Source organism: Rhinoderma darwinii, chromosome 8 (assembly GCF_050947455.1).
Source record: "Rhinoderma darwinii isolate aRhiDar2 chromosome 8, aRhiDar2.hap1, whole genome shotgun sequence".
Classification (NCBI taxonomy): Eukaryota; Metazoa; Chordata; class Amphibia; order Anura; family Rhinodermatidae; genus Rhinoderma; species Rhinoderma darwinii.
In genome coordinates this window covers 77863291-77888679 of record NC_134694.1, presented here as the reverse complement: position 1 = coordinate 77888679, position 25389 = coordinate 77863291, and the positions used below count along the sequence as shown (strand labels likewise).

Below are 25389 nucleotides of genomic sequence, written 5' to 3'. Positions count from 1 at the left end.
ATAAGCAATTAAACTAGCAATGTGTTGTTTTTTTTTATAGAATATACTAGTTTATTATGTAGATACAAGGAGCCTTGTGTTTTTTTTCTATGTGCTATTATATAAGGATCTGAGTGACTTAATCCAAGGCCATATTGTGATGTCTTGACGACTGGGTCAGAGCGTCTCCAAAATGGCAGATATTGTGAGGTTTTCCTGGTGTGCAGTGGTTAGTGCCTAGTTAAAGTGGTCCAAGGAAAGGACAACAGGTGAACTGGCAACAGGATCATGGGCGTCCAAGGCTCATTGATATGTGTGGGAAACGAAGGCTAGCCGGCTTGGTCTGATTCTACCGAAGAGCTACTGTAGCACAAACTGCAGACAAAGTTCATGCTAACTATGATAGAAAGGTGTCATAGCAAACAGTGCATCACAACTTGCTACGTACGTGGCTGCGTAGCAAATGCTCGTGGCTGACCACATAGTTTATGCAGGCTATAAAATCATCGTTGTCAGAAGCACATCTCCCCATGTACAAAAGGGATGTGCTGCCCACAGTAATGCAAACTGATGGGGACAAAACGATCGAATTAACGATCGTTCGTCCCCATATAATATAGCATCTGCTAACGTCTTGGTGCCAGATACCACTGGACGCCTTCATAGTTTTTGCTGAGTCCACGCCTAAGGGTGTCAGAGCTGTTTTGGCCACGCAAGGGGGAACTACACAATATTAGGCAGGTTGTTTTAATTAGATAGATAGATAGATAGATAGATAGATAGATAGATAGATAGATAGATAGATAGATAGATAGATAGAAAAGACAGTTTTTGGTATAAATATTAATTGATTAATGTTAGTGGTAGACAACGTGTTAAATGGGAACTCCAAGCAAGACTAAAGTTTCCCATGTGAATCATTAGGGTACTCAATGACTCAGTCTCTTATTTGTTCTTTTTTTTAGTTGCTATTTATTTACTATATATCACACTGGGATCGTTGTATAGCAGCAGTCGGAATAAGGCCACGAAGACATGCTCTATCTCCTAAAGTCAAAGGCAATATGCCTGTGTAACTTATATAGGCACAAGAACTTCCTGTATGATGAAATTGTTCCACCCTGGAACCTCATGTGCGGGATAAACTCATGTCACAGTTAATGCTGATGATTAGACAGGTTTCTGTCACACAGTTATTATGAAGAAGATTGCAGTTCAGCCTCCCTTACTCTTTACTTTTATCTTCTAAGCTTATTTATTAAAATACTGAGGGAAAGTTAAGTCAAGAGCATGATAGACAATCAGTCTTCCTTAAATCTATGTCCTACTATTATTGTCTACAAATACGCTAAACGTATAGGGCTTCGTGAACGAAACTGTGCAGACAGAAACTGGAGGTATTGTCATGGCTACAATAGCAACCAATCTAATGACTACTTTAAAAAAAAAAGTTTCAGTCTGATTGGTTGCTATGGGCAACACCTCCAATTATTTTCTGCAATCATTTCCATACACAAGGACCATAATGTCTTGACATTGTAATAGCAAAAGTACATAAAATTAAGGTCAATTATATATTTCAGGCATATATTTTAAATTTTTTTTTAAACTAAACTGGGAGGGAATGGAAACCAAAAATCAACACATATGGTAAATAGTATATAATATTTTGAACTCCCCTCAATTGCCGTGAATTCTTGTCTGGATGATATAGTCTGCAGTTCATCAATTGGGCATGGGCATTAGATTGTCATAAAATAATATTTAGCCTGGAGTTTTGATGAGCCACTTTTTTATGAATTCATCCCACTACCAGTAGTAGCAATTACAATATTAAAAGTATATTAGGAAATTACCCCTCAATAAAATAAGGGGGAAGAAAGTTCTCCCTTGGGGCTCATTCATACGAGCGTGAATCTTGCCTGTGTGACGGCCGTTAAAACAACGGACCCATGTATTTCAATGGGGCCGTTCACACGACCGTTGTTTCAACGGAGCGTGTATACAGTCCATTGAATAATAGGACATGTCTTATTTTACTGCGTGTCACGCATCCCTCCATAGACTCTAGTCTGTGGGGGATCCGTGACAACGCGTCCCGCAAGAATCCACTTCGGACATGGAAAACGGCAGTTTTTCACGTCTGAGGTGGGCTATGTTCGTGTGAATGTAGCTTTAGGATGAATTAACACGGTGCGCAGCAATTTATAATACAATACATGTAGATGTTGTTTTCGAATCCGCAGCATATCAGTGCTTTGCAATGCATAGGGTGAAATCTGTAACAAAATCTGCATAAAAATCCATGTCCAAATCCTCAGGAAATATTTAACCCAGATTTGCTGTGAATTTGCAGTGAAATCTGCATTAGAAAAAGTCTGCAGTGTGGGGACTCTTAGGCCGGGTTCCCACGGGTCGGATATGCTGCGTAACAATTGCGTATCTGACCTGTAACCCGCAGCACAATCCGTCTTCCGAAAAATCGCACCAGATTGTGGTGCAGTTTATCGGATGGAATTTCTGCTGCGAAAAAAAGCGCTGGGGAGAAAAAAAAAGTTCATACTTACTCTTCTCTGCGTGTACTCCAGCCTTCCTGGATGACTTTGCAGGCCATGTGATGCTGCAGCCTGTGATTGGCTGCAACGGTCACATGGGATGCAAAAACATCCCAGGAGACCGGACTGCAGGAAGAAGGAGAGAGTTATGGGTAAGTATGATTTTTTTTCCTGAGTTGCAAATGTTGCAGCGGAATCACTGCCAATTTGTTGCAAAAGTCGCAACACATGGCTTTCTGTTGAGTGTTTCGCATCCCAACTGAATTCAATGGGGAAAAGCCGCAACAGAAAAGCAACGAAAATGCACAACTTGACATGCTGCGGATTTAAATTCCGCACCGCAGGTCAATTTATTAGCGTTTATGCTGCATTTTTTTTCCGTAGCGTGGGCATTACACTTCTTAATCTCATCCACTTTGTTGCTACTGTAAATGCTGCAGAATTACCACACATAATTCTGTTGCGGAAATTCCGCAGTGTTTATGCTATGTGGAACCCAGACATAGGGCATGACCAGATGTGGCATATTTCTTCCGCCACTGTCCGCATCAATGCCGCACATAATCTGCGTTGCAGATTCTGTTTCGGCTCTGCATAAAATGGGCATTAAATTGATGCGGACTAGCCATTGCGTATAGAGGTGAAAGTACTTCCCTTCTCTCTATCAGTGCAGAATAGAGAGAAGGGGCAGCCCTTTCCCTAGTAAAAGTAAAATAAATTCATACTTACCCGGCCGTTGCCTTGGTGACGCGTCCCTCTCTTGACATCCAGCCTGACCTCCCTGGATGAGGCGGCAGTCCATGTGACCGCTGCAGCCTGTGATTGGCCTGTGATTGGCTACAGCCATCACTTGGACTGAAACGTCATCCCGGGAGGCCGGACTGGAGGAAGAAGCAGGGAGTTCTCGGTAAGTAGGAACTTCTATTTTTTTCACAGGTTGATGTATATTGTGATCGGAAGTCACTGTCCAGGGTTCTGAAACAGTTACTGCTGATCGTTTAACTCTTTCAGGACCCTGGACAGTGACTATTTACTGACGTCGCCTAGCAACGCTCCCGTAATTACGGGTGCACACACGTAGTCACCCGTAATTACGGGAGCCCCATTGACTTCTATGGGCCTGCCCGTGCCATAATAACGGCCCGTGATTACGGGCGTTTTTACGTTAGTGTGCATGGGGCCTCAATCTGGCTGTAGACCTAGAAATACATAGGTCCAGCCAGAATGAAGAAATGTCATGTTCGTAAAACAAATACGCTACGCAGCACACATAACATCTGCGGACTTCATTGCGGAATTTTGACTCTCCATTGAAGTCAATGGAGAAATTCCGCAATGAGTCCGCAACAAGTCCGCTACACGTCCGCAACAACCAGTGTATGCTGCGGACACCAAATTCCGCACCGCAGCCTATGGTCCGCAGCGGAGTTTTCCGCAACGTGTAAACGAACCTCACTAAAAAGCTGTGGAAAGCAATGGAGAAACGTGTACGCTGCGGATTTCCGCAGCGGACTGTCCGCAGTGGAATTCCAAAGCAATTCCGCCACGTCTGGTCATGCCCTTAGACTTCTATGGGGCCCTACTCTAATTTCATACTGTATCTGTTGGATTTCGTATAAATCTAACAGAAAAAAAACAAGATGCAATGTCACATCAGATGTCATATTACGGAGCTGTTAATATAGTTCCATACGGGGGCACCACAATGCTTACTTAATCATTTTTTAAGTGCTTAGCCTATAGATTACCTATAATAATTGCATTTAAGCAAATGTGATTCACATGAAAAAAATCATTCCATGACATAAATGTCGACATTGTTTTTTCCTAAACCGCTCTTCTTAAAATCATTTGTCTGTAATGAGTTTAGAAGTAGAATATCAGAAAATTTCTCATATTTTTTTCTACCACAAGTCTAGTTATTCAGTGACCTTTATATTCCAAGACACCATTTCAGCCACCGTTCTGTGCTGATAAAATGTTGATCAAAAAGACCTCTCGACCATTATATTTTTTTGTTAATATGCACAGTTGCCAGGGAAAAATCTGCAAAACTGTTGTTTCGTACAGTTGCTTTTTACAAATGAGAAAGCTTTGCTTGACAGTAAACTGATAGAAAGGTCAGAAGAAGAGGCATCTCTAGTGGAATAAAAACATTAAGTCATTCGAACAAAGGTCACTTAGCTCTACTTGTATGAGCCTTTATCATCTATCCGACAAGGCCAACTAGATATTGATCATGTGAAGCGCTTTGGCAATCACAAGTGGAGCTTGAGCAAAGTGAAAGGGAAAAAACAGTGCGTCTAGACTTCTAAGAATCACACTGCTCTTCTTTAATGTGATGTGAATTCTACTTGGTCTGTGTTTTCTTATAATCTGGCCCATTATCCTTAAGTCATATGCAGTTTATTTTCAGTCGGTATGATGGATAGAGTAGTAGGGCTTTATAGGGATCCTGGGCCCAGGCTTTAAAGCTACCAGGCTTTTTATAATGAAATATCACAAAATTCACATTGCTACAGACACGATGGTTTAGCCGCATATAACTAAATATTAACACATAGACGATGTCCTTGCTACACTGTGCAATGCTGGTTTAAACACTTTAGGTATATTTTCAAAGGTGGAATCTATACATTATTCTACGCCAGTAAATGAAAAAAATTCATAAATGCACCAAAATTCAAAATTTGCGTGACTTTTAATGCATTTCAGTCGCCCACATCACGTTGCTGAAAAGTGAGCGGGGCTTAGTGAAAGGAGCGTGGTCTCCCACAGCCAGATACATTTCCTATAATGAAAATAAATATATAATGGAAATTATAGAGGAAATCTACGCCAGTTCGTAGCTGGCATAGATTTCCCTTTCCTGCCCACGGACAGCCAGAAATGCACCTAATTTAATAAGAGGTGTATCTCTATATTAAGCCTGGCATATAAAGCGCCAGTCTTCATAAATCTCACCCTTAGGCCGGATTCACACAAGCGTGTTCGTTTTGCGCACCTAAAAACGCGGCGTTTTGCGTGCGCAAAAGGCACTTAACAGCTCCGTGTGTCATGATCATATGGTGTGCAGCTGCATGCTTTTCGAGCAGCCGCCATCATTATGACACTCTGTTTGTATGTTTGTAAACAGAAAAGCACGTGGTGCTTTTCTGTCCTTATTCATACTTTTCACTGCTGTTGCGCGAATCACGCGCGTCCCACGGAAGTGCTTCCGTGTGCCATGCGTGGTTTTCATGCACCCATTGACTTCAATGGGTGCGTGATGCGCGAAATACGCACAAAGAATGGACATGTCGTGAGTCTTACGCAGCGGACTCACGCTGCTTAAAAATTACGGACTGTCTGCACGGCCCCATAGACTAATATAGGTCCGTGCGACGCGCATAAAAATCACGCGCGTTGCACGGACGTATATCACGTTCGTCTGAATAAGCGCTTAGTGTTTGATAAATAGATGTTTTCTGTTATTCTTAAATCTTGATTAAACTATCATTAGAAAATGACATATTAATATTAGTGGGTTTCTATTATAAACATATTTTAAGATAACGCAGGATAGCAACATTATGCACTATATGCACAGATAATGCTTTGTATACCTCTCCCCTGTCACTCCCTGGCCTCTGGGGGATGGGGCTGTATACCATCAACTCATGAAGACTGTAATAATCTATGTCAATTCTCTGTCAATTGACTCCCATTCATTTCAGTTGCCATAAAGCACACTCATCTCACTATACTGTACAGACAATACAGAGAGTGTGTGTGTCCAATATGGCAGCCCACAGTAAAGTAGTTTTTTTTTAATAAATAGCTACGACTAAAAAAAACAAAACAAACCAAACATTATTTCTTCACTACATACTTAAATAGAATTAATTAAACTACAATCAAATCCAATACATGATACAGTGCCTTTAAAGAACAATAATAAATTAATACAAATAGAAAGTTTTTAGAAGTTTACCTAAACAGGTATTCCCATTTCAAACCTTTATGGCATATCCATGGGATTTGCCATAAATGCCTGATATGTTGGGGTCCCACCTATTAAGAGAATGGGTATCCCCAACACCCATTTGCTGATAAGAAGTGGGCCACTAGTTTCATTAGCTTCAATTAAAAGGTGGCTGCGCACCCTCAGTCTTTAAATTCAATGGAAAGCCAAGCACCCTCTCCATAGATCATGAAGGTAAAAACGGCCATTGACGGCTACATTGTATCACAGAATGGGGGTCATTGGAGCCCTGTTCTTCAGATAGATCAGACATTCATGGCATGTCTTGTGGGTGATAATACCCTTTTACTATTCTTTTGACCCTGCAGGGGTCTAAACCACCAGTGACAGACATTATGATTCAGAGGTTTTACTTCAGCTTTCTACAACTCTGAACAGCATATATATATATATATATATATATATATATATATATATATATATATATATATGGAACACAAACATCTTTGCTGTGTTGCTCCAGGAAAGTTTCAGTTGTATTAGTGGAATAGAGTAGAAAATAACACCAACACTGTATTACTGTCAGATGCATAGTAATAGACAGCATTGACCACCATGCCATCTCTATTAAAATAACACATTTCAAAGTTTATAACATTGTATATCTTTGAAGCTTGATATAGCTTTGTATATTGTTTTGTTTCAATTCTGATTTTTTTATTTTTATTGCAGGAACAGATCTTCTGTATTATATTGCACACTTTGCTCCATGACTGGGAAATAATAATTTTAATAAAATATGGAGCAGATTGACAGCAAGCCTTACCAACCATTATCAAAAATTAAGCATGAAATGGATCTTGCTTACACCAGCTCTTCAGAAGAAAGTGAAGATGAGCGAAAACCTAGACAATCGTATAACTCAAGAGAAACTCTCCAAGAATGTACACAGGAAATAAGATTAAACTACAACAGCAGCAGAAAAAGGAAAGCAGTGGAAGATCCCAGTCAAGGTAGTACTATTTAATTAAGATAAACTGGTAATATTTTGTAACATAATCTAATAATACTCAACATGATCTGAAATGCATAAAAGTGATATAAAATTTAGATCTTCAGTAACTTTATTGTTGTCAGATTGTATGATAGTTCTTCAAATTACTGTACCTGAAACAACGCCAGATTATAAGAAGGGCACAAGAAAACGTGGGGTGCCATCGCCACCCAGCCTACCTGCCTATGCTGGTTCTTTCAATCTGTTTGATAAAATAGGAGAGCCAGTATTCTAGTGGGTGTAAGGGAGACTAACTCCCCTCCCCCATTCATCTTGAATACTTCAGGCTAATTTTAGCCTGTGGACTACCAGGTGCCCTCTTTCAAAGCAGATGGGTGCAATGTGATAATGTCCGCTAGAAGATGTGGGAATTTGGACAGGTAAGTACAGTAATGGTTATTTTTGTGGGTCCATAGACTTCAGTGGAGAGGGTCACACACATGCCGGGCCACCACTCCGATATGTGGCTGAGATAGTGGGTCAGGTGGGGTCCGTGTTCCAAAGGTGGGATGGGGTTTCCATCAACTTTTTGCCTATGGGCTTTCATCAACCTTAATCCAGCCATGAACTGAAACATGGTCACTAATATCTTTTCAGGGGTTGTCCATCGAATACAAATTATTTTTAATCCAGCTCACAATGGTGTGCACAAATAAAAAAAAGCCAAACTTCCCTCAATATGGGTGCGTCAGGGGATCGGTGAGGTGAGTATGGCTTTTTTTTCTTTGTGCACACCATTGTGAGCTGATTTAAAAATAGTTTTTAATCACTGGACAACCTTTTTAATAGCCATAAGTAGACATCATGCATATTCTGTACATAAGTCCAGCAGCACCACATCTATAAAAAAAAGAATTAGGTAACATAATATTTCTACTTCAATTTTCTTATGCAGTTTTGTAGTTTCAGTATCTACAGATGGACCAGGTTATCAAAGGTTTTCCTTTTGTATTAATATAAACTTACTCTGTGACACAAAGTTGTATTTCTGCACATATATGGAAATAGATCCTATAACTTAAATCGAAACAATGCATTGTATTAGGCATACCCATCTACAGGCGTCATGGGTTTCATAATGAATATGAAGGATCCTTCTTCAATGGATCTTGATGGAGTCTATTAACATAATGAGTTCCCTAACGGAGCCTCCGAGGCAGATGTGTACATAGCCCAAACATGATCATGACTGTTCATTTAACAAGGCCCTCCTAGTGTAAAAAAATATATTTTTATGTTCTAAAACAGACTCCCGTCTGTGATTTTTTTTGTCTAGCTCTCTTATTTATGAAGAATAAGAGGACTTTTCAATTATTTGTTTTAAAAAAATCTCCCTCGATAGACATTGCAGTGGCATTCAGGTCTGTACATGGCCTCCTCTCTCGCTCTCTATGCCATATACAGGGTGCCCTCACATTGCACAGTGTGTCCCTGCTCCGGCCGTGTCACACACTCACAGTATGTGACATTAAATGATTTGTTATTTGTCTGGGAATTGAAATGAGTGGGAAAGGGTTATTCCGACCACTGACCTTTGACCACTCTGCTGAATCTTTCTCCATTTTTCATTATTTGGATCAATCTTTCACCTCCCAAAATCTTGGGGACCTTCATGTCTGCTTGCTTTGGATAATAACACCCTCAGCCCTCACACAGGGCAGTGTCTTTATCTGCAGGATAACACAGGAATCAAGACATGCAATGAGTTAATCATTTATTAAAATCTGTCAATAATGTGCAAAAATTACTGAATGTTCTGTTTGTTGGGGCAGAACTAAACACTAGGGCCTAGTTCACACAAAAAAAATGTGCCTGCAAAATAAAGATTTTGACCTGCCTGCACTTTCGTGCAGCATTTTTAGTGGCGTTTTTCACCCGCGACCAGGTCAGAGGCGGAACCGCAGCAAAAAAGGGCATCCTGTTTTTTTTTCCCGAGAAACAAAACATCTCCGCCTCCCATTGATATCAACAGGAGGCAGATTCGGATGTTTTTTGGTGCTGATTCCAATGTGGCAAAATCAGCTGCAAAAAAACTCAGAGTAATATCGCTTAGGCCCCATGCACACAACCGCAAAAATTCTCTGTAAAACACGGTCCGCAATTACGGACCCATTCACTTCTATTGGCCGCGGACACCTTTCCATATCGCTACGAATAGGTGTCTGTGTCGTGGAAGTGTACCGCAAAAGATAGGACATGTCCTATCTTCTGCGTTTTACGGGCGGTGCTCCAATACTTTGTATGGGCGGACGGGCCGATAATGTGGGCTGCGGCCTGCAGCCGTGCGTGCCCGCAATTGCGGGCCGCGATTACGGGAACGGCCGTGTGCATGAGGCCTATGACAGTGCTACATTAAATCTATTATATTACGTAACATTCCTGGATAATAGTGTTGAATTTTTTAATTATATCCCGAAGAATAACAGATAGAGTAGCATTGTTGTATTTGTTACTTTATGTATTAGCACAAAACAATATATAAATACTTATAAAGCAGCATTGAAAATTTGTATCCACACATAAACTGTGTATGTTAGTTTAAGGTCACATCATTAAAGACAACTGATTGGTTTTGCATATTTAAGATCACTATGTATTCACGTATAGTTCTTGGATATCCCATTAGATATGACCTTAATAGCTATGCATATTTTCACGTATTTTCAGGTCTGCATAATAGTTTCATAAAATATATGTAATAACACATTACATCCAGAACAGAACATTATGTCTCAAGCTTTCAATTTTGCATATGGTCAATGCAAATGAATGTCTTAGAAATCAGGCTGCACACTACAATAACAATTTAATAGAAGAATTGGAATTCAGAGTTAAAATGACCGGTATGAATCAGAATAAGCCAATTTTCAAATGTCTTTCAAGCCTTTGTGATTTAGTTTAAGTAGCACTGGATATGATTTATTTCAGGGGTTGTCACTTTGAAGAAATACTTTAAAGAGAAATAAAATAGCTCGGGGTTTTTATTCAAAGAAAAGTCAATGGCCCTTACTTATTTGCCATTTTTTAAAGGAAGGGTTTCTGCTACTTTTATATATATTTTATTCTAGCATTTTGTAGATGTTTGCACTTCAATGCTGCAAATCTATAGCATAGCAAAACGTTTGAAAATGAGAGCCATTTTTATAGATGTCTCCAAATTTATGAAATCTCATTAAACATCACTTAGGAAAGAGAAAAATCTCCTAGACAGCTCTGTTCTGTAAACTCAAAGTGAATATTGTGCAGCTATTTTTAGTGATAGGTTTATTCTAACCCACTTTATTCTCATTCCTAGAGTGAAGTATAGATAATACACAAGGAAATGGCATAATTCAACCAGTCCTTTTTTCTATTAATAATAACTACCGCAAGCATCATAAGAGGATTGTGGGTATTATGTAAGTCTGGAAAGTGGTCTACAACCTCCAATGGAGCGCTTTTAGATCATGCTATCAGAACGCACAGTAGAACAGTTAAAGGCTTATTTCCATCAAAGACATTTATGCCATATCTATAGGATATGCCATAAATGTCTGACAGATGCATGTCCCATCTCAAGGACCCACACCTACCCCTCAAATGGAGGGATTGAAAGATGGCTCTAGTTTGTTCTTGACCTACTGTATTTACTTATGGGGGATATTATTTTCCTAGGGAGGATCCTGTTTAGTCTCTGATCTACCGTGGCTGCTCCCAGACTGTCCCCCGCGATAGCTGCTGAACTGTAAAAACAAAAGTGCAGAATCATAAGAATTCTTATTTAATACTTAAAAACAAGAGATGAAGAATGACATGTTTGTTCTCATAGTTCTCAGCAGGGGTCAAGGAAAGTCTGTGGGATTTACTGTAAGTAAACACTTGGTGGAGCTATATAGACTCTATGTGTCATTTTTCAGCCCATTATAATCTAGTTTCTAGTTACAAGTGTAACCCACAGAGGTGGCCATGGAGAAGGCCGTGACCATCTTTTGGAGACCAGCATGGTTATTTTTATACCACAAATGTGCTGGCAGTCCATATTTTTGGTGTGCCATTAACACTTTAGCTCACTGCATCCTGCAGAAGATGCCCCCAGTCTCCAGATCTGGAGTTGGGAGTATTAGATTACTAGAATTTAGCTTGTCTGTAGAGAATATTTTTAACAATATTATATGTTATTACACAAGCCTAATAACTTTGATGATTACCTATAAAAATAGAGCATTGCATGGGTACTTTGATAATTTTAAAGAAATATTGAAAATAATTTGAATTCCTTAAATCCATACATTTTAGAACAATGCTATACAAGTGTGAAATGTCTAGAATAAAAATGTATAATTTATTGCCGGCTGCAACAGTAAATTACACAGCTGTGATAAAGTTCTTGACAATTACCTCATAGAACATTTTTAATGTAAAAGTTTCTATAATTTGCAAAGTAAGACTGCACCACCACTAGGAATATACTTATACAAATTACTGTATTCTTAATATCTATGAACCAATCCATAATTCCAACCCAACAGTACATAGTAGTGCTTCTCAAACTGTGAGGCAGGCCTTACTGATGAGGTGCCCTCCAATTGTTGGTGAGGCTCAGCTGAGGAGGCAGTTTTTACAGAAGTGATCATATGCTGCACCGTCATTTATCTGGCTGCAGCAATCTTTAGCAAAATAATTGTCTCTTTTTCTAAATATTCATTGTTGCACTATGTTCCATAGACACATTAAATTAAATTTGTCATGGACCAGTCATGGACAATTTACAGTATTAAGTTCTGGTTTGTGAGGCCCCAGTAGAGGAAGATGGAGAAACTCTGGTATATAGTATTGGTACACCATTGGTACAGATCAAATGACAGTCGGACGAACCTGCCTGCGATACTATCTGATGTGTATGGGAGTGTTGCGACTTTCCACCAATGGCAGATGTCAACTGAGAGAAGGATTAGGTATGTTGGATTTCAACATGTCCGATGCTTTGTGTGCTTGAGAAAGGTCCTAATGTGGGACTGAAACGTTGCACTTGCCATGTTGGCACAATAAACAGCACTTTTTTCATCTTGACTACTGGAGTGCTGCAGGATTTATTTCTTGGATATCTGTATGGTCTTTGGATCGAGATTACTTGCTGGCACCTGTTTACAACAGGATTTTCTATCTGGAATCGAGTGCTGCTGATTTTTCTTTGTTGGTGCGTGTATATATATATATAATAATGTTTTTTCTAACAATATCTTACCATATTTTTTTAATAAATACAATAATTACCATAGATACCTATATTTAGGAATGTCATAAGATTCCAGGTTTTTAATACACATACCAAGAGAAACCTTTAATTGTCGATCAACTCAGCTCCTAAATGTTCAGATTAAATTAATTACAATGATCAATCATTTAGTAATACAGAATGTTAATTTTTGATCTGAGAATATATCACTAACAGATTTATGGAAAGTTTGGAAAGTGAAGCTTAATTATTTCTCTAATTAATAGTTGGCAATCAGACTTCAGACAGAGCACTTATATTCTTATACCAACCTACTAAAATGTAAATGAGAACATAATAATAGTTGTCTATCCGGAACACTAAACGTGGTAAACTATAATTAAAAAGATTTACATGAACTACTTTCCAATATTTTTTTCAATTGTGATTTATTTATTAATACCTCTTTTGCCATACACTGAATTTTCACAATGGAATTCTGTATTGAAATTCCGCAGCATTTCCAGTAGCAGCAAAGTGGATGAGATTAAGAAAATCCCATGCGCACGCTGAGAAAAAAAAACGCAGCGTAAACGTGAATAAATTGGCCTTCGGTGCGGAATTTAAATCTGCAGCATGTCAATTTATGCTGCGTTTTCGTTGCTTTTCTTTGCATTGAATTCAATGGGGATGCAAAACGCGCAACAGAAAGCCATGGGTTGCGACTTTTGTGGCGATTCCGCTGCAAAAATCGCAACTCAGAAAAAAAAATCATACTTACCCAGAACTCTCTACTTCTACCTGCAGTCCGGCCTCCTGGGATGATATTGCATCCCATGTGACCACTGCAGTGTCACATGGCCTGCCTGCAACGTCATCTTAGGAGGCCAGACTTAGCGCAGAGAAGAGGGAGGGGGTAAGTATGATTTTTTTTTCCCACAGTGCTGCTTTGCGCAGCGGAAATTCCATTAGAAAAACGCAGTATATCCAACCTGTGGGAAAACGGCATAATGAGTGCTGCAGTCCACTGAGGGACCCCTTTAGCTATAGGCCCTCGGATACTGCTCTAATGCCTCAATGATGACTCCACCCTACTGTGACCATTTTTGCCACTATCAAGTTTTTTGTAATTGTTTTCCAATTTATCAAAATATCATAATGTGTAGGGGAAAAATCTGATTGTATAAGCTGAGCTATGCTTTGAGGGCAATGCAGTGGATTGGTGGTTAGCATTGTTACCTTATAGCATTGGGGTCTTTGGTTCAATTCTGGCAAAGGGCAACATCATGCAAGAAGTTTGTATGTTGTATCTCTGTTTGCATGAGTTTCCTTAGGGTAGGTTTTTTCAGTAAAAAAAAAACACACTGAGGAAAATTCCTCTCAAACAAAAAGATACTGTGGCTCTCACTATTGCTTTTGTATTCACATAGATGCAGGGCACAAATCAAGAAAGGAGTAGCAGTCCAAATGGCCTACAGCAATTTTGCATGCACACATGCTTTCTCAAGGCCTCATGGGACAGACACATTCATGACATATAAAGCAAATTACTAGTGGAGTAGTTGCAATCACTCAACATGTGATTGCACATAATAAGAACTTAAAATCACTTAAAATGTGCTTCAGCTACAAACTGTACTTGATAAGGTTGAAAAAAGACACAGGTCCATCAAGTCCAACCTATAATCCTACTGTGTTGATTCATAGGAAGGAAAAACTCCTATGAGTCAGATGCCAATTACTAAATTTTAGGGGGAAAAATTCCTCCGTGACTCCAAATATTGCAATCAAAGTAAATCCCTGAATCAACTTCCCATCTCCAGAATCTAGTAGTCGTAATTTGTAATATTATATTTTTTTAACCGGTCCCTGACCACCGACTGTGTATATATGTCCGGTGGTCAAGGTCCTTAAAACCTGCAACATAGTGTATTTACAGTGTGGGTTTAAGCTGGCTGCCAAAGCAAATGTCGGGTTCCCAGCAATCAGTGACTGACGGGGACCCTGAAGAGAAGATAGATGCTGCTTTCACTGCTACTATCTTCTCTGATCGGTTGTACACACTGCTAAATGAGCGCTGTATATAGAGTAGAGGCAGCAGCGCCGTTGCCTCTATTGGTCCAGGGGATCATGTGACTGGTAACATGATCGGCGGGATGCCATTAGTGAGAGGCTGCTGCTGGGTCTAACTAGGCCCAGCATAGTCATACAAGTGACAAGAGTCACTATAAGAGGGCTGATTTCCTCTGTAAGTGGGGCTGCTGTGCAGCCCCAGTTACAGTGGATAAACAAGGTGTAAAAGAAAATAATAAATAAAATAAAGTTCCCCAAAGGTATTTTGTGACCTTTGAGGGACAAGCCATGATAATAATATAATAAAAGTGAAATAAAGTAAAAATAAACTAAATAATAAACACACATTAAATACCCACCCAAAAACAAGACTTCCTCACACCAATCATTGTTATAGTGCTAGCCCTGACCCAATTACCTGAAAATAGACATGACATCAAAAATAGACATGACATCAAATAGACATCAAAATTTACAATCACAAATAAAATGTCTATTTTGGAGTAAAACTATATTATTACCAGAAAAAAATAGCTGAAAGTAAAAGAGCACATTTTTTTTTACTATTATTTTCAAAATATAGGCCTGAAAATTCTAAAATAGCAATAAGGATGTGTATAAAAACGATAAAAAAAAGAAATATCCATTGTCTACGAAAAAACATCGCAAAGAACATGTCACTAGCCCAACAAATAAAAGTTATAGCCGTTTAACTAACGCGTGCTAAAATTGTGTCTGAAGGTCCTGAAGGTTTAAAATACCCCAGTCCTGAACCAGTTAAAAAAGGCATCCAGTCTTTTCTTGAACTTGCTCAATGAATTAACCATCACTACATCCAGTTCCATAGTCTTGTTGCTCTTACAGTATAGAATCCGCATCTATGATTATTGTGAAGCCTTCATTCCTCTAAATGTGGAGGATGCCCCCTTGTCATGGACACAGGCTGAGGTGTAAAAAGATCATTAGAAAGATCTCTGTACTGTCCAGTTATATATATGTAATTAGATCGCCCCTAAGCCGTCTTTCTTCTAAACTGAATAGCCCCAAGTCTGATAACCCTTCTTGTTACTGCAAACCACCCATTCCCTTAATTACCTTGGTCGCCCTTCTTTGCACCTGTTCTAGTTCAGCTTTGTCCTTCTTATACACAAATGCCCATAAGTGTGCACAATATTCCATGTCTGCAATGGTAAGACAGATGAAAAGCAGCACTCACCCATCTAGCAGAAACTTTCCTTTATTGTGGCATACAAAAGGTAGACAATGTGCTTCACAGAGGTTACCTACTACGCTGTCGGCTTTGTCCTCCCTGTTAAGCACATTTTTTTACCTTTTGTACGCCACAAGGAAAGTTTCTACTAGATGGGTGAGTGTCACTTTTCATCTTTCTTACCATTGCATTTGACAGAACTTCTTCTTTTGCTGTTCAGCACCACCCAGAGTAGATAAAGGAACCCCTGATCCAACCTGCTTCACATCTGTTTTTGCTGTAAAAAAAAATTCCCAGTGGTTCCAATTTATCCTCACCTACAAATATTCTATGTTTAGTCTGACTAGGGATTTGTATAGAGGCAAAACTATGTTCGTGTCATGAGCATCTATTCCTCTTTTGATGCATTCCAAGATTTTATTTGCCTTGGCTGCAGCTGCCTGGCACTGGTTGCTATAGTTAACTGTCAACCAATATCTCCAAGTCTTTTACAGTAGCAGTTTACCCAGTGTTGTACTATTTAATACATAATTGTAGAAGTGCATAACCTTACATGTACCCACATAAAAATGTATTAGCCATTTCCCTGCCCAAACCTCCAGCTTCCCCAATTACCTCTGTAGCATTATATTATATTCCTCCTACATTACAGAGCTTAGTATAATCTAGAGTCTTTCCATTGACAAAGACTACGTACAGGCTACAGTGACTCATGTACATATAGTGTATCCATATATGAGGAGTGGATAATACTCAATGCCACAATCTTTTCTCAGAATTTAATATTGCCACATAAATATATTGTACATTTTATTGTAAATATTTAATATCCTGGAAAAAGCTTATATAGACTTTTCAGCAAATTCCTTTGTTTTCTCCAGTTCTTGGAGAATTTACCCAGATTTACTAAATCGACTGCACTGTACTTTGCTTTAGGCATTATATATGTTTTCTGGGCTAACCTGTCAAGTTTTTCTAAATTTCACAGATCTGAAAGAAAAGTAGATACTGTCAAACTGATTAGTAGAATTCTTATGTCAATTCCAAAAATATATATAAAATACAATCAACATATGAAAAGGAAAACATACGTGTTTTTTCTTTCCCTCTGCTGTGTAATTTGATATTAAGGTAATATTGGATTGTTTATGTGTAGCATTTCCTATACATGGCTAAATATTGGACAAACTCACTTAAAGAAGTCTATGTTTTTTTTTACTGTTTGCAAATTGCAGCGAAACGCGTTAGGTGTAAGTCGGCTCCTGGTATGACTGGATTGTCATATTAAGTAAAGCTTAACCGTAAAGCTTTATGTAAGGGTATGTGCACACACACTAATTACATCCGTAATTGACGGACGTATTTCGGCCGCAAGTAGTGGACCGAACACAGTGCAGGGAGCCGGGCTCCTAGCATCATACTTATGTACGATGCTAGGAGTCCCTGCCTCTCCGTGGAACTACTGTCCCGTACTGAAAACATGATTACAGTACGGGACAGTTGTCCTGCAGAGAGGCAGGGACTCCTAGCATCGTACATAACTATGATGCTAGGAGCCCGGCTCCCTGCACTGAGTTCGGTCCGGTACTTGCGGCCGAAATACGTCCGTCAATTACGGACGTAATTAGTGTGTGTGCACATACCCTAAAGAGTAACACTTTGCCTTAGCAATTGCCTGTTACTTATCATAGAGCGCTGACAAGACTAGAACAAAAATACAAATAATCATTTAGATCAAGCTGTCATCTCCACTATCAGTGTTCTGATTCTGATAGCATCTGGACATTATATTTAGAAGGCTACAGAAAATTGCTATGACTGGCTCACTAGGGTATATTCACACAGTCTGGTCAAATCGCAGCAAAGTGACACCGTTTTTCAGCGACTTAGCAAGAAAATACGCGCGTTTTCGACAATTCTGCTGTAGTTGTGCCAAAAAACTGTGATTTTGACCGTGACGTGTGAATATACCATTATACTTTTTGCTCTCTATCTATCTATCTATCTATCTATCTATCTATCTATCTATCTATCTATCTATCTATCTATCTATCTGTCAAATATGAATCCCTATATCAATTGTCTATCTTTTTTTTGTCAGCACAGTGAAACATGGAAAAGTGTGTACCAACTGTTTTCATCAACTAGTAATAAGCTATCTATTAATAATAAGTAAATAAGCTCACATTATATAACAACCTACTAAAATATTCTTTATATTATAATATAATTAATGGTATCGTGCTAGACTGTGAATGTGATTAAGCATTGCTGAATACACAGCTACTTTTATTGCCCATGAATCATGGTAAAATCACTGCATTACCACAAAGCAATGCAACCTAATTTTCCCATAGGGAAACATTAAGTTTGCCTTGTAATTGCGGACAAGCAGTGATTTTAATGCTACATGCAGGCAGCTTAGACCAGGGCTACATGGAGGCTTTTTTTTTGCGCTGCTCATTGATTTTAACTATCGACTACAGCTGAAGTTCAAATGCATACATTGAGTTGTATATAATTTTGTGAACTGCATCTGTTACTTTATGGTTAATATCAGTCAGTTGTGCCAAAAAGTTTCTGTATAGCCATAGGGTTAGACTAAGAGTTAATTCATACGTGGCAGATTTGTTTCAGAAATTTTTGCAACTGTCCCAGTCCCATTTGATGTACGGAACAGAAATTTCAGGAATTAATCTACCACGTGTGAATATACTCAAAGGCCTCATGCACACGAATGTGTATTTGCGTCCGCAATTCATTTGCAAAAATGCGGATGAATTGCGGACCCACTTTTTTTATGGGCCCATACACATGACTGTAGTTTACATGGACCGTGTGGAGGCCAAAATTGTGGACCCATTGAAATAAATTCAAATTTTTTATGTGCATGGTCCGTGATTGCGGAAGGCCCACAGATGACACTCCATTGCTAAATGAAACAATACAAATGTAAAATATTGAAGCCGATCATACAAGACCCACATTTATTACTAGATACAAGGTTTGGCTTGGGAATGAAACCTTATCGGGGAAGAGAAGGATCCAGGGAGCTATAGGGGGTATAGAGTATTATAATAGCACATGGTATGTTACAGAATTTGCATTGATGCCCAGAAGCTTCAAGTTACGTATGCCTCCGGAAGGATGGTGATAACCTTTCCACACTTGTACCGGAAATGCCAAGTACTGCACCTACTGCGTTTCACACCAAAATTATGCTGCGTTAAATATTGAAAATGTAAATAGGGAGTAGGAAACATCTACAGGATATACATACAGAAGGAAGAGTCTTTTAGTGGAGGCATGAAAATTACGTTATCCCAGCATACAACCAGTTAAACAATAAAGACAATTCTGATGTTCCTAATGTAAGATAAAGTGCAATGGATACTTAAATAACAGTGTAACTGCATTGTAATGTATTTATTTTGTGATAAAAGATGTTATAATGGAGTTAAGAACCACTGAGAGCAGCGGCTATAAGGGAACAGTATGGAAAAAGAGGGAAGAGAAAGCACAAAAAAAATACATCTATGTCTGCTAAAAGGTAATGAGTAGGATTCTGTAAAAGCCTGCCGCATCTCCTACCATATTAAATGCAATGTACTGGAACTGCACACATTGCTGGCTTGGTGGCTTTATTTAGATATCTGCACTTAGTGAATTGGATCTTGATTCTTTATGCAGCATTTAGGAGTCCAGGCACACTCCACATAGCTCGTACTTTCTGCCTGTATTCTATATTGCTGGAGCACATTTCATTGTAATACCTTCTTCATAAACTACAATTACTGTAATATATGCAGTAACACATTGCCAAGCAAATTGTTCTCCAGTCCAACATTTATGTGTGACTGCAATGGCAATGCTAGCAATTTTCTCACCATTGATGCATGTATTACTACTTTGAGTGGTATGATGCATAGTATTTTTAAAGGAACACTTCAATGTGTTATTTTTAATGCAGGGCTTGAGGGGCCACACATGACAATCTTCTGTGATTTGAATGACTGTGTCATACAGCTTATACCCACAACTAGGCATAAAGGTTCTTTTACATCGGCCAAGTTTGGCTGGTGCAACAAGCACTGATCAACAAGACAGCTCGTTAATCGGTGCTCGTTTGCTCCTGTCAAAAGAAGCAAGTATGGGGACGAGCCATCGTTACTCCGATTGCTCTACCCCATACATTTGTATCATATCGGCAGCACTTCTCCCTGTTTACACAGGGAGATGTGCTGCCGACAACAACAATAGTTTACACATTTCAAACTATACGATCAGCCGATGAAAAAGCGTTTGCTCTTTCATCAGCCACTCGTTTGCCCGATAATTGGCCGGTGTAAAAGGGCCTTAACACAGCATAAGTTTTGCCAGAAACCTCCTAATTTAATGCGAATAATCTATCCAAACAATATAGTTTCATTGTAACCCAAATATACAGGGTGGGCCATTTATATGGATACACCTAAATAAAATGGGAATGGTTGGTGATATTAACTTCCTGTTTGTGGCACATTAGTTTATGGGAGGGGGGAAACTTTTCAAGCTGGGTGTTGACCATGGCGGCCATTTTGAAGTAGGGCATTTTGTATCCAACTTTAGTTTCTTCAATGGGAAGAGGGTCATGAGACACATCAAACTTATCGAGAATTTCACAAGAAAAATAATGGTGTGGTTGGTTTTAACGTTACTTTATTCTTTCATGAGTTATTTACAAGTTTATGACCACTTATAAAATGTGTTCAAAGTGCTGCCCATTGTGTTGGATTGTCAATGCAACCCTCTTCTCCCACTCTTCACACACTGATAGCAACCCCCCTCCCATATACTAATGTGCCACAAACAGGAAGTTAATATCACCAACCATTCCCATTTTATTTAGGTGTATCCATATAAATGGCCCACCCTGTGTATATATATATATATATATATATATATATATATATATATATATATATATTAAAAACTTTTTACTGTTTTTCTTTTGTTCCTAGAAAATTTTTAACAGCTTGGAGTTGGTTTACCTTCAATAAACCTCCACTTTTATATATTAGGAAATTGTCTATGCAACAAATACTTCATAAACTTAGAAATCTTTCTTCTATATAATGGGCAGTATAACAGTTGTACTGTAATAAAATCCCTCTACACATTTATATGCAATATACACTATATGGACAAAAGTATTGGGACACCTACACATTACACCTAGAGGAGCTTTTATGACATCCCATTCTAAATCCATAGGCATTAATATGGAGCTGGTTTCCACTGTTTAAGAGTCCAGTGGCGGCGTGCTTTACACCACCCCATCCGACGCTTGGCATTGTGGTTAATGATGTAAGGTTCACATGCATCTGCTCGGCCATGGAAACCCATGCCATGAAGCTCCCGGTGCACAGTTTTTGTCTGGATGTTAATGCCAGAAGAGGTTTGAAATTCTGCAGTTATGGAGTCAGCAGAGTGTTGGTGACTTTTATGCACTATGCACCTCAGCACTCAGCGACCCAGCTCTGTAACTTTACGTGGTCTGCCACTTCGTGGCTGAGTTGCTATGATTCCTAAATGCTCCCACTTATAATAATACCACTCTCAGGGGTGGGATATATTAGGCAACAAGTAAACAGTCAGTCCTTAAAGTTAAAGAGTTGGTAGCACGAAAAATGGGCAAGCGTGGGCTGAACGACTTTGACAAGGGCAAACTAGCTACGGTATCAGAGCACCTCCAAAACAACAGAATTTGTGGGGTGCCCCAACTATGCAGTATTTAGTACCTACCAGAAATGGTTCAAGGAAGGACAACTAATGAATCAGTGTCAGGGTCATGGGCACCCCAAAGCTTATTGATACGTGTGGAGAGCAAAGGCTAGCCTATCTTTTCCCCCAGCAGACCTATGGTGGCACAAAATGCTGAAAAAGTTAATACTGGCTATGATAAAGGTGTCAGAACAAATAGTGCATTGCAGCTTGCTACACTTGGGGTTGCATAGCCACAGGTCTGCCATTTGTGTATGACTGTTAGATGCTATTAGGCTGCCTGTGAGTTTTAAACTGACAGACATAGTACAATGCAATATAAAAGTATTGCAGTGTATTATGTAAGTGATCAAAAAATTGCATGCCTAAATTCCCTAGTGGGAGTAAAAAACCAAGGCAAAAAAGTTAAATAATATGTTCAGAAAAACAATAAAAATCCACAGTAAAAAGTACTTTTTCCCTTACAAAATGCTTTATAATTGGAATAAAAATGTACACATAATTGGTATCGCTGCAAGTGTAACATTATTTATCACCATGGTGAACACTGTGAAAGGAAAATAAAACAATTGTAGAATTGCAGTGGTTTGTTCATCCCCTAAAGAAAGGAATAAATTGAATTAATAAGTCCAATGTTACCCTAAAATGGTACCAATAAAAACTACAATTCGTCCTTCAAAAATTAAGTCCTCATGAAGAAGCTTCGTCGACATTCAAAAAAAAAGTTATGGCTCCCAAAATGTGGTGACAAAAATTAATACTTACATTTTTTTTGTTCGACAATCATAATGACCTGCAGAATAAATATAACATGTCTTGTATAATATAATAATTGCTGTATTTTTCTATTCCCCTTTCAAAAAAAGTGCGTAAAAGTTTTTCAACACATTATATGTACCACTAAAATTGTGCCAATTAAAAAGACATTTTACCCTGAAAAAGTTAAGCCCCTTTATCCTTTTATGACTATATCAACAGTGGCTCTCGGAATGCAGTGATGAAAAAAGAAAAAAAAATCTCTATTACCTTGAGGCCCAAAACAGCTTTGTCCAAAGGGGTTAAAGTGACTGAGCTCTTCAGCATGACCCATACAACTACCAATGTTTTTTTATGGAGAATTAATGGCTGTGTGCTTGATTTTATGCATCTGTTTGCAATTGGGGCATGTATAAGGGAACATAACAATGGAAATAGGTCATATGGCTTAGAGGAACCTTTTCAATTTGCCCTAACCACTTCAGTTAGCTAAAGCCAAGGTCTGCATCCATTGTGGTGCTCCTATGAATTTTGTTAGGCGTTTATTGAAATGAAAAGATGCTTGTTGATTTCATAGAGTGTTCTGTAATACTTTGCATTTTCAGTACAGTGTCAGCGTACAAGTAATTTGTCTCTGGTGGGCATGCCATATGAAAAGGAGATAGGCATTAATTACCTTTAAATTATATTTTACCATTTTAATTTGACATTTCTTAGGTGCATAATTATTCATAATATAACCAAAATGATCCAAAAAAAACGTAGTTCACATATTAAATCTGTGTTAAAAAAAAAAACTACAGCTTTGAAACTTTATGCATTACACTGGCATGTCATTAGGGATATCATTAATTCTATTCAAGAGCTTTATGAAGTCTTGATCATAAACAAAGTGTAATGAGGTATTTAAATTCCAGATAAGATGTTTTACTATGAATATTCGTAGCCATATTACTTGAAGGGTAAATAAAATAATGCATGAAGGAGAGAGATTACCAAAACCCCAGATTAATTACAAGTTGTATATTTATTAGTGAATATTTGCCTAATATAAGTGAGCCAATTCAGAGATTTTGTAATTTGATACAGACAGCATGTACATAAGCATGATTCATAGGATCAATTCTCAGGGACTGAATTAAAACACAGTCTACAGTTGACAGTGTATTTGATAAAGCATAATATTATTTACTTACATCTATAGAACCCCTTTCAAATAATTGTATGAGATGTTGGTATTGCAGCTCAGCTCCCTTCATTCATTTTCTAATCTCACACAACTCCTTTCAAATAAACCCTCGGTTGGGAACTGAATGATGCTACTGTAAAGATGTGCAGATATTGTCCACCTAGATGTTGGAAAAGCATTTAAGAACGTTCAATAATATGCCTAAAAACACTTCATTTATGTTTCCTATGTCACCTGTGGTGCAACCAACTTTTTATTCTTGAGTGAAGTCACTTTAAAGTCACAAATATACCACCTACATAAGGACTCATTATTATTTGTATTATCATTATTTGAACCCATACTTTAAAACTTTATCTTACACGGTAGGAAATCTCAACTCTTTTGTAGAAGTTATAACTCAGACTTTTCAAAAACATTTCACTCCTTATTTTTCATCTCTCATCCCCTGCCTATACAATCAAGACAATACAATTTCTGTCAGTCCTAGTTCATATTGCCTTTCATTCCTGTGAATTATTCTAATTTATGGTTATGTATCTTCTCTATGTTAATATGTCCCTTTAAGCTGCCATGGCTACTCACCTGAGTGACTATTGGCTGAGGCTTTAACCATTGTTTGCAGAACCCACATACAATTTTGCACTACAAATGCATATAGTCTAAGCTTCCTCTTTTGTTCTTTTTTGTTCATAGTATAATTGAGGTTGCTTGGGTTGGAATAAAAGATAAGAGTCTGCATCATTACAATACAAGAACCTGTCTTTCTAAAAATCAAGCTTTAGTTGCCCTAGAACGTTGTAGAGAATTGTAAATGAATGTTTAATTTATTCCCATGATATCTCGAAAGAAACATTAGAAAAATGCACCTAGAGGTATATTTTTCAACATGTCATTTGAAAGTATACTGCAGAATTTCATTAAGGTTTTGATACGTTAGAGTCGTTGATGGCAGTTAGCTTTCATTTTATCAAGCCCACAGCCCAGTTAAATATATTCGAAGCTCATGCCCTCAGGATCGAAACTAAAGATGAACGAAGCATGCTTACATCTGAGTACAGTCAATGGTCTACGTTAACCATGTTATAGCTGGAAATAAATATGATGTGGTGTAGTAATTCAAAGGGGTGTCAGGAGACATTAAGATCTGAACATTAACATGACCTATGTTGAAAGGTAGGGAAGGTTTTCTTGCTTTCACAATGGAAAATGAGATTACGAATCTATACTATAGCAGACAGAAAGAACTGTTTTATACAGTATCTCTTTCTGAACACTTGTTTACTGTTTTTGGTAGCAGCAGAGGCAAATGTTAAGGATTAGATAAAGCAGTGGGAAGCCAATGCCTCAGGGTGCCCAATGTATAAGTTTAAAATGTCTTCCTTCATTTTAAAATGTAGAAAAATAAATGATAGAAAGTGTATTCTGATTTTCTGTGTGTATTGACATAAACAAGGTACTAGCATCTTTATTATAATAGAGGTAAAAAACTCAATAAAACATAAACAGTAAAATAGTTTTAGCATTTGTTTATTGTTTTTAAAAAATTCAGCATGAAATATTTATTTTAAAGAAAAGTATGTAAGCATATGCATATAGCAACTTTAACCCCTTAAGGACACAGCCTGTTTTGGCCTTAAAGAGGCTCTGTC

The 25389-nt window shown here is 38.3% G+C and overlaps 1 protein-coding gene across 5 annotated transcripts in view; it reads left to right on the top strand.

Annotated features, from left to right (window-relative positions):
• Positions 1 to 25389, top strand: part of TENM1 (teneurin transmembrane protein 1) — a 570240-nt gene that overhangs the window by 111307 nt on the left and 433544 nt on the right. For all 5 annotated transcript variants that reach the window (XM_075835787.1, XM_075835786.1, XM_075835785.1 and 2 more), the window contains exon 3: positions 7231 to 7511. In XM_075835787.1, coding sequence (XP_075691902.1) covers positions 7298 to 7511 — 214 coding nt within the window. In that variant the 5' untranslated portion in view covers positions 7231 to 7297. The remainder of the gene's footprint in view (positions 1 to 7230; positions 7512 to 25389) is intronic.